Source organism: Cynoglossus semilaevis, chromosome 5, assembly GCF_000523025.1.
Source record: "Cynoglossus semilaevis isolate Cse_v1.0 chromosome 5, Cse_v1.0, whole genome shotgun sequence".
NCBI classification, from domain to species: Eukaryota; Metazoa; Chordata; class Actinopteri; order Pleuronectiformes; family Cynoglossidae; genus Cynoglossus; species Cynoglossus semilaevis.
This window is the reverse complement of record NC_024311.1, coordinates 8,093,366-8,103,728: the sequence shown is the minus strand read 5'-3', so window position 1 is coordinate 8,103,728 and position 10,363 is coordinate 8,093,366. Positions and strand designations below refer to the sequence as shown.

The 10,363-nt window shown below is 42.3% G+C and overlaps 1 protein-coding gene across 1 annotated transcript in view; it reads left to right on the top strand.

Annotated features, from left to right (window-relative positions):
- gas6 (growth arrest-specific 6) overlaps positions 1 to 8,164 on the top strand; it is a 13,687-nt gene extending 5,523 nt beyond the window's left edge. The window contains exons 5-15 of the mRNA XM_017032728.2: positions 805 to 927; positions 1,939 to 2,058; positions 2,908 to 3,030; positions 4,829 to 4,950; positions 5,068 to 5,186; positions 5,593 to 5,782; positions 5,869 to 6,033; positions 6,148 to 6,316; positions 6,847 to 6,986; positions 7,066 to 7,267; positions 7,493 to 8,164. Of these exons, the coding sequence (XP_016888217.1) occupies positions 805 to 927; positions 1,939 to 2,058; positions 2,908 to 3,030; positions 4,829 to 4,950; positions 5,068 to 5,186; positions 5,593 to 5,782; positions 5,869 to 6,033; positions 6,148 to 6,316; positions 6,847 to 6,986; positions 7,066 to 7,267; positions 7,493 to 7,647 (1,628 nt within the window). The 3' untranslated portion in view covers positions 7,648 to 8,164. The remainder of the gene's footprint in view (positions 1 to 804; positions 928 to 1,938; positions 2,059 to 2,907; positions 3,031 to 4,828; positions 4,951 to 5,067; positions 5,187 to 5,592; positions 5,783 to 5,868; positions 6,034 to 6,147; positions 6,317 to 6,846; positions 6,987 to 7,065; positions 7,268 to 7,492) is intronic.
- The last annotated feature ends 2,199 nt before the right edge of the window (positions 8,165 to 10,363 follow it).

The following is a 10,363-nucleotide window of genomic DNA, read 5'->3' as shown; positions in this document are numbered from 1 at the left end:
TGTCTTAAACATATGTCATCTACATTTTCTTAAATGTATTGTTCTGATTGCTTTTTAAGGGTTGTGTGGCCTCTAAGTAGGTCAAAAGTTCCACAGTTTTTAACAAAAAAATATGTTGAGAAACTCAAGGATTTGTTTTGCTCCGGTTCATGTGAGAACGGCAGCAGTCTTAGCCCCACCCCAAGTACTTTTATTGACATCCGTGATGTTCAAAGTGTAATAGTTAGTCAATGTTATTACAATAACAAAGTACTATCACAACTTGCCCAGATGCATTTCTTAGTAGTATTAGTCTCTGGTGAAAAAGAAAACATGTTTTTCCCACGTGGGCTCATCTTTCTGCCGCCTCCCTCCACTTTCTCCAGGCTCTGTCCTTCCCTGTCTGTCAGAGCTCCAGAGAGCATGCCCAGACTTGTTAAGAACTCCAACTTTTCTGCTGGGAAACAGAAGCAGCACAGTGAGAGAAAATATTTACATGTGCTCACTCACACAGGCAGGGAGTGTAAATATTTAACACAGAAGAGAGAGTCCACACGTTTACACCAAAGCACTGACCCGACAGAATGAGTGACCGGGAGGTTTTTGAGACCTGAAACTATCAGGAACCTTGGCAAGGACTCAGTGAGGACATGTCTGTCAGGAGAGCTCAGCCAGCACGGGACTATTTATAAGGCCTCGGCCACTCGTATCCAGAATGTTCCAGATGCCCTTCTTCTGTGTGGTGTCATTTTACAGTTACCTTCAGGGACTTCTGTCCTCTTCCTTACACTTACGTATCTCCTGTGTTTTCTCTTGATATTCCAGACATTCCAGACCAGTGTTCTCCTTCTCCCTGTAATGACAGAGGCACGGTGCGCTGCGAAGACAAAAAAGGCGACTTCCTGTGTCACTGTTTCACAGGCTGGACGGGAGCCAGGTGTGAGAAAGGTACAGTTTTACGTCGGAGCTCAACGCAGGTTGGATTTTTGCACCGTCATTCACAGCGTCACTCTGCAGGGAAGTCGTCACTGTGACCTTGGTCCCACTGACAAACATCCTCCTCTCTGCTCTGAGGGAGACAGATCAGGACGTATTTGTCTCACAATCAAATCATTTCATACTTTATCCGTTGTTGATATGAAGTTTATGCCTGGGATGATGATCGATAAATCGATTAATCACATCAATAAATAAAAATGAACTTGATCGTTTTGCCGGCCCTGGTAAAGTGTCTGGATGTCAAGAGGGTTCGCTCAAAACTTGTTATTGTCACAGGCCTGATGTAGTTACACTGGAACTGATTTGACCTCATTGACCTCAGTTTGTAGTGTTTCCAGGTTTTATTTGCCACACCCTACAGACGTGTGTATGAGTGCATTCAACAAGTCGATATAAACCGCGTGTACGGGAAGAGGGGTCACAGAGGTCACGGAAGCCACAGCTCAACCCAACATGTCCTTATGTTGATTTGTCAGCAGCTCACACTGTACTGACGTGTGAAGTGTGTTGAAGGTGAACACTGTGGCATTTGATGAAGAAGCGTTTAACATAATATTAAGTAACAAGACTGAAAAACATCATATGACAGTCCAGCCACTGCACACATTTCCACTCTGACTCATCCTGCCACCTCTGTGTGTGCAGTGCTGTTTCACTGAGACTCTGAACATTTTCCATGTGATGACCACACTCCTCAACACTGGGCTGCAGCTGTTTGGAAGCGTCGGTTTGTTTGCCAGAGTAAAAAAAAAAAGAAAGAAAGTGTCTTTCAGAATACATCATTTTTTGGGTAATTCAAGTAAATTATTTTTTTTTCTTCAATTTCATTTTTAATTCACTCTGATCCCAAATCTCTGTGGAAAAGCTTAACCCAAGGCGACGACCTAATGCTGCATCCAGACTATGATGAGGATTTTCCTGCATTCACGTGGATTTCCCTTCCTTCCTTCCCACTTACAGATGTCGACGAGTGCAGCAAGAGAAACGGAGGCTGTGAGCACCAGTGCAACAACACCATGGGCAGTTTCCGCTGCTCCTGTCACCCGGGCTACATGCTGGTGGGACGTCAAATGTGTAATGGTACGAAAGTTTACAGCTCAGTCTCGTGAACTATATTCATATTTAAAAAAAACCTCTAGGATCTACTTGTTTTTGCAAAAATAATGAATGAATCTGAGTTTTTGTTTTGTTTTGTTTGGCTAATTACCACGAATTGGAAAGCTGCTCAGCCCTGGTTTTAACATCTATTATTGCTGATCCAATCACAGATGAGCGGTGATACCTGCAGATGTGATGTGAACCAAACATTCCTGAATCCATCCGCTGATCTGATTAAACAAACCAAATTTGGAGGTTGTTTAAAGGAAGCATTCCTGAACATGCATGAACAAAATCTGTCCTCCAGACACTATACAAACTGTAGATACTGTAGAGTGTGTCCCCCTGACCTAATGCTGTTCAAGCAGTACGGACACACTCTACAGTATCCCTGACCTGATGCTGTTCAAGCAGTACTTTGACAGTACTTTGTACTGCACTGATCATTTCCTAATGTTACAGCAGTGCAAAAAGAGATTTAATTCATATTTGTAGTTTTTTTTTTTCTTCACACAACTTGATTTTTCCTTTATTAACTTGTGTTGATAAAATATGACTTGTGTTTCAGACTAGACCTGATGTGACTTGACTTAAGGTGACTTGTACTGATTTGACGTAACTAAACTTGTATTTTGGACTTGACTCGTACCAATTTGACTTGTATTGGCTTAACTTGACTTGATCCCACCTTAATGTGACTTGGCTTTTTTTGTATGGACTTGTTTTGACTTGATGTGACTTGTACCAGTTAGAGTTTTATTGACATAACTTGACTTGTATCGATGTGACCCACATGTCCCGACCAGCTGACCATGTTTCGTGTCTTCTCAGACGTGGACGAGTGCGTCGACCCGGTCGTGTGCGGAACAGCTCTGTGTGAGAATACAAACGGCAGCTACAACTGCCTGTGCGACATTGGCTATCAGTACGACAACGACACCAAGACCTGTGTGGGTGAGTACACGGGGTCAACATATGTACTTTTACATTTCATTTAAAAAGGAGCAGCTTGTCTCACAGTGGGAGTGGGTGCGGCCGTGCAGCGGGTTCAGCCAAGGAACATATAACGTATAGTTATGATACGTGAATGTGAATAAGTAGGTTAAAGGTCACCGTCCACTGTTGTCCAGTCTTTTCTTAACAAGTCTGTCTTTTTGAAGACACTCCTTGGTTTGTGCAACACTTCAAATTCATTTTTAGTTTAAGGTTAGTTTACTTCCACCCATTCATTCAACCATTCATCTAGACGTTGGTGTAAACTGGAGCCAAATGTACAGATCAAATCACGTTCACCCCTTAATTAAACTCCAGTCGTGTAATTTTGACCCTTTAATGTCTGATGTTCAAAGGCAGACATCACAGAACTGACGGTAACACCAGTGTTAATGACACTCTTGGTGTGTAACCTTAATGTTCAGTAGACCACCCATGGGTTTTTTATTTACTGCACACCTAAGATGATAGTTTCCAAAAAGTCACAAATAGTTTTTTTTCTTGACACGGCTCTTGACTTTGATCCATGTCCTCGAGCACAAACACATCTGCACAAACTCAAAGAAGATCGGACTGATAATAACATAGCTACACAGAAATAAAGGTTTCTTTACTAGGGGCGCGGTGGAGGGACACGGGGTAAAGATGAGTCTAAAGTCTAGAATGGTAAAATTCTTAACCTGCCACGGAGAAGGTTTGGAGTTTGAATACAACAAAAAAAAAAGCTAAAAAAAATTTAAATATAAACTACATTTTCATTTATTTCCATATTTCTATTCTGCTTCCCTCCATAACTCTCTGTGTATCAACCTTTCTATGGGACGTTGTTAATAATAATAATAATTAGGGATGTCCGGTAATATCTGGCCGATATTAGCATGTTGCGTAATATCTGTAAGAATCGTTATTGTTTTTCCTCCGATAATGAAAAAAAATAGATGCAATGCCTGGGTTTGGCCAAACTATGTTTGCCCTAAAAATAGTTTTGGGGAAAAATAGCTGTATATGAAAGTGAAAGTCACTAGATGGCAGCATTGAAGCTCATTTGATTAATCTCTTAACAGATAACAGACATATAAATAAATATTAACAGGTCTATAACAGTATCGGTTGATATTGGAATTGGAAATTGTTTGGACAATATTGGCATATCGGATATAAGCCAAAAAATTAAAGATCCCGGACATCCCTAATAATAATAATAATAATAATAATAAAACGGGTGTTTTGGATATAAATAACTCTTATATGTTTGTTGGCAATAACGTTGGAAAAATACTTAGGAATTTAATAACATTTGTGACCTGGGTTGCTATGGAAACCAGACTTTACATAACCTCGGTGGCTCTGCTCAGAGAGTCATATCAGTAATGGTCCTCATGTCCATGTAAGGTCATCTACGGCCCTGAGATCCAGTCCAGTCCAGTTTGGTCAAACGCCACTCGTCTCACGCTCTGTTTGCATTCCACCATTGGACAGAAATGTTTCTGTTCAGCTCAGATCTTCTCAGCATCATATCTGAACGGGGGCACCACAAGCCGATGCCTTACAGCAATGATTCCCAAAGTATGGGGCAGGCTCCCTGTCCAGGGACGGAACTATTTCAGGGTGCACAGCGACGCACATAAAGTTTTTTTCAAACAACAGGCGTGACGTTGTTTATGTGGACAGCTGTCACTCCTCGTACCCCTGTCCTCCTGTCCCCCTGTCTCCTCCATCTCTGTCTGTCCTTTGATCCTCCTGCTCCATTGCTCCTCAGATGTGGACGAGTGTGTGACGGGTGTGTGTGCAGAGGAGTGTTTGAACACCCCGGGGAGTTTCCGTTGTTTCTGTGATGGTCGACAGGGACTGAAGCTGAGCCAGGATCTCAGGAGTTGTGAGGTGAGATATAGATTTATAATGAATATGTTTATTTTCAATATATGTACATAATCCAGGTAATACACAGTAGAATATTGTATAGGTTCATGTTGTGGATGTCATCCTTTCTTCTTCCAGTCCATCACTCCACGTTTGTCTCCACCTCTGAGGAGGAACTCTCGTTCTCTTTACCTGGGCCGCATGTTCAGTGGCGTCCCGGTGGTGAGGCTGCGTTTCCGTCGGAGGATCCAGACCGGGTGAGCAAAGAGTTCTTACTTGATGTTCTCTTTAACTCAGTTGTTATGAATAATTGACCTGTGTCAGTGAGTGTGCATATATATATATATTTGAATATATATATGTGTGTCCAAACATTTAACTACCGATTCCGATATCAACTGATATCAATATATGCAGCATAATTATAAAACACAAAACATAATTATAAAACATTAATATAAATATATTTTTATGTGTGTATATATATGTGCTTGTTGTCAGAACAGAATACAGACCTTAGCAGAACTGAACAGAAAACTTTACCATAAATAGTCCCATAAAATAATTTCTATAAAAAGTGTTGTTAATGTTTGACAGATTATAAATATCACCGCGGGAATATGAGATGGAGTTTTTCATCCGACACTTTTTTTTTTCCTCCAGCTTTTCAGCAGAATTTGACTTCCGCACCTATGACCCTGAGGGGGTGATTTTCTTTGCTGGAGGTCACCTGAACAGCTCGTGGATTGTCCTGGCAATGCATCATGGGAAACTGGAGCTGCAGATAAAGTATGGCACAGTCAGCAGGGTCACCAGCAGCGGGCCGCTGGTCAACGATGGCCAGTGGAGAAAGGTTTGACTGCTTTAGCTGAAGGCCTACAACAGCGCCATCTGCTGTTTCATGTGTTTTCAATGGTTTATTGTTGTTGTTGTTGTCAGATCTCTGTGGAGGAGCAGGGTCGCAGCCTCGTGATTAAGATCGACAGGGAGGCCGTCATGAAGATCGCAGTCAATGGTGATCTGTTCACGCTGAAGAAAGGCATGCATGAACTCAACCTGACTGTAGGGGGAGTGCCTTTCAGGGAGGACGGCCTGGTCAACCAGGTGTTTGTTTTGTCATTTTTGTCAGACCTGCTTCAGTCTGATAGATCAGGGGTCTGTTTAAATGTGATGATGATGATGATTAAAGGTAAATTCTTCCATTACCGCCCCCTGTAGGTCAACCCCCGTCTGGACGGCTGTATGAGGGAGTGGCGCTGGCTGACGGGTGAAGACACTTCAATACAGGAAACCATTCAGTCCAACCAGAACATGCAGTGTTTCAGCACAGAGGATCCTGGAGCGTTTTACCCTGGCACAGGCTTCGCTCTTTTCAACATCACCCAAGGTAAGGTGTGTGGGAAGGCCTGGTGGTTGGTGGCTGGTACTGCAGCCTGAGATTTTACTGCACAGCCTGCAGAAATGACAACCTTAAAGAAGGACATCTGAGCCTGGAGGATGTGAGGAAATAACTTCACCAGCTGGGGGAGCAGATGTAGGTTAAATAATTAAATATTCTTAATGAACGAAAAAAATACAAATAGTACAAATCAATGTTGCTGCGTTACCACTGCAGTTGCTCTGCTCCTCCTAGAGGGCCCCCCCCCCAAAGCCCTTGAACTACCACTACAGGAAATGTGCGTTTTATTTAGGTTGCACTCATAACTCGTTATTATTTTTTGCATACAGATGACATACTTAGAAACTTTGAGAGTTTTTTTTAATTTCTGTGTGCTGACACCTTCCCCTGTTTTATAAGCCATTTTCTGATAGAAGATTCTGATTTTCTGCTTGAACTTTTTCATCCTTTTCATCTATACATTCCCCCGTTTTATAAGCCATTTTCTGATTGAACTTTTTCATCCTTTTCATCTATAGAACCACAGAACCTGAGCATCCATCTGAGCCTGCGCCCCCTCTCTGCAATCGGAGTCCTGTTTGCACTGGTTTACCAGGACAAAGTTCCTCTTTCGGTCGCTCTGTCCGACTACCATCCTGACCTGGACGAATGGGGAGATGTGAGTTCTTCTTCTTCATCTCCCTGATGTTCAACTGGACCTTCACTTTATTATTTTTTTTAATGTTTTGTCTCTTCAGTTTGTTCTAGTGTCTTCCGGTGACGTCACTCTGGCCAGCGCTGTTGCTCCTGTGTGTGACGGTGAGAGTCATGAAATCGTGGTGACAATATCAGGGAACCAGACCCAGGTACTGGTGGACGGCCAACCTGGAAGAAGTGAAGACAACGAAGTTCCCACAGACCTGCTCTACCAGTCCAGCACCTTCATCGGAGGCCTGCCAGGTACCACCACAAGTCCTGGTCTCACGTTGGGCTAATGACACCATCAGACTAGGCAATTGTTGCTTGTTGCTAGGGGTAACAGTTTGCCATTACTGTTGCTGTAGCCTTGACAAGAATAATGGTGTTTTAAAAAACAATGGAAATAGATGAAGCCATTACCACTCTACACCAGTGGGTGGTGCTGTTTTCTCACATCCTCTTCATGTTTTGTTCCTTCGTCCTCAGATGAAGTTCCTCTGGTGTCCATGCCGGTGTCGGCGCCCTACAGTGGCTGTATGAAGGTCAGCGTGAACGGACAGCCTCTGGACTTGGACCAGGCCCTCCACAAACACAACAACATCCACTCCCACTCCTGCCCCCTGCTGGACTCTTACCAGTGACCGCAGTATCACGCTGCCAAAAACTGATTCGTGAGTGGTTGATTGAGGCGAGAATCGAACAGTATTTATAAAAAGATCTGACCAGTGTTAAGAACCTAAACCAACCAGAGCGCGTTTTTGTGATGCAGGTGTAGCCGTTAACCCAGGATCACTCTGTCCTTTTACTGTGACCACACTGCTGCCTAGAGGTGACCTTTCACAGTATCGTACACCATCGGTCGTAGGTTAGTTTGCTAGCAAGTGGGTGGCGTCCCATCTACTAGGCAGATGAAATGGCAATAACTGCTGCACAACGTTGCCTCAGAAAACTGCCCCTGTATCGCAGCCTTATCAAACCCACCAGAACACACATGTCAGAGGCCTGGTCCTGGTCCTGGTCCTGGCGTCCTGTGCTGTGGTTTAGATCCAGGCTGAAGTGGAGCAAAGTGACTCCTGAGCTGAGGACATGTAGCCCATATTTGACTCGCATCAAAACTTAAATAGGTCAAATTGTAAAAAAAAACAAAACAAAAATCAATTCTAATAATAACTGGGCGCCAAAATAAAAGCCTTAAAAACCACTAAGACGGTATATTCAAAACACAGCAGAGCTCTGTTTGTTTATGTGTGGAGATTTAAATGAAGCCTCAACATGGAGGTCGGGTACGAGGCAAAGCTCAGAGTTCTGGAAAAATCCTTGCAGGTGTTTGAAGGTAGACGGGAACCACAGTGAGCACCTGCTCTCCACGACTGCCTGGCTTTTCTTTTATAAACAATGTGCCTGTTCAAAACAACCAAACCAACCCAAACTACTCCACAGACGTCAGAACAGGAACTCACTCACACTATGCATATGGGAGTTTATTAATCTGTTAAAGATGTGACCCACTCCCCCACAAACACCTGCTCAAACTACAGTCAAAACCAGACAAGAACAGTCTTAAGAACTAAAAACTACTTCCTCTCCGCTTCCCAGTCCACAGTCTGCAGCCCACGTCGGCTACATGAGTCGACCAGAAGTAAACATTTCACAGCACAACAATTTAAATTTTCCCATATTTGCTTCAGTCTTCAGCTGCAAATGACAACTAGGCGACAAACAGTGTTTTCTAGTCCAGTAACATCCAACCACTGTGTCGTAAGAGATGATTAGCTGTGATGCGGAAAATTATTCAAATTCACTTAATTGGTCTGAAAACTAATATTTATTTATTGCAAATATTTTCTCTCTGTTTGGCAAGTGTGTGTGCCAGGCAGAAATACTCTTCCACTAGATGGCAGCAGTTGGCTATGAAAACTCAAAAAAGAGAGTCAGAGCCATTGAAGAAGATCTTTGTTGTGTGTCAAAAGAGAATCAGAGCCATTGAAGAAGATCTTTGTTGTGTGTCTTTCTTCAATTTCTGCAAGTATATCAACATCGTCGTCAACCAAACAGGCTGAGAATTTACACATTTACAGTTAGTAAATTGTGAGTATATTTAAGCTTAAAGATTGTTATATTTCATTATGTATACTTGAGATTTTTGTTTGATGGTGTACCGTGGGTTTTTTTTTCGAATGAAAAAATATGTACCATGGCTATCGACGAACTTTAAAAGATTAAGCTTTGTACCACTAGAGGGAGCCCAAAGTAACAGAAGTGCTATGCGTGCCACAGCTTGAGAACCACTGCTCCACCTTATATAAATGCCATTTCAACAGCCCACGTCCTCCGTGTAGGACTTCTAGGCTACGGTCGACTTGGGCTGCAGACTATGAACTGGGACTTGAGTCTTGAAGCACAGGGAGACAGGGAGGAACCTGCTCCATTAAAAAAAACAGAGAAAAAAAATAAAGCACTGCATCAATCGCACCACACATGCTACTGAGAGTTAAAAAAAAACACGAGTGCGCTGTAAAATACTGAACTATGTAAATAATGTGACTACACTGCTTTGTAAAAGAGAGAACAACACTACCTTATGTTCACTGAGGTTTTCTGCACATCTTAGTCAATCATTCTAAGTGATGAAAGTGATGAATCCACCTTTTTTTTAAATACTAGTAAGACGACAATATGGAGCCGCAGCAACAATTCAAATGTTCTGTTTGATGGAGAAATGCCACAGGAGCTCAGTGTTACTTTACTTTTACTCTATAATGTTACATTAATAGTTTTTAGATGAATGGGTGACAGAATATAGAGCTTGTTATTTCATGTTTTTTTTTTATCCATGTGTTGTATATTGACCTTTTCTTCCATTCTCTTCTTTTTTCACATCAACTGCTAGTATGTGTTCAACGGTGAGAGAGAAGTCCGTCTTCTGGATCAGGACTTTGTCTCCCGGTGAAATCTTATTTAAGAACATAAATAAAAGCAGTTAAACGCCATCAGGTGAATTTGTATCTCACTGTGGTTGTGTTTAAAAAAAAAAGAACGCCAAAACCTGTCCTGTCCTCTTCTCTGTCTGTTGTCTTTATTTTCCTGAAGTTCATCTCTTACTGTTTGACTTCTCTGAACATCTCTGCTGGTGAAGACACGTTATGGTTCCCCAACTTATTCAACAGCGCCACCTTTTGTTGGTAGGATTATTGTCTAGCCCTTCATATGACGTTTAAAACTGCAAAATGTATATAGTCATTGAACAAAGGAAATTAAAATTATAAATTGCAGTGACAGAGATGAAAATATTGATTTGCCTTGCTGCACTGCCTGCAATGGCTCCACGCCCCTCAATTTGGGAACTGCAAATTTCTT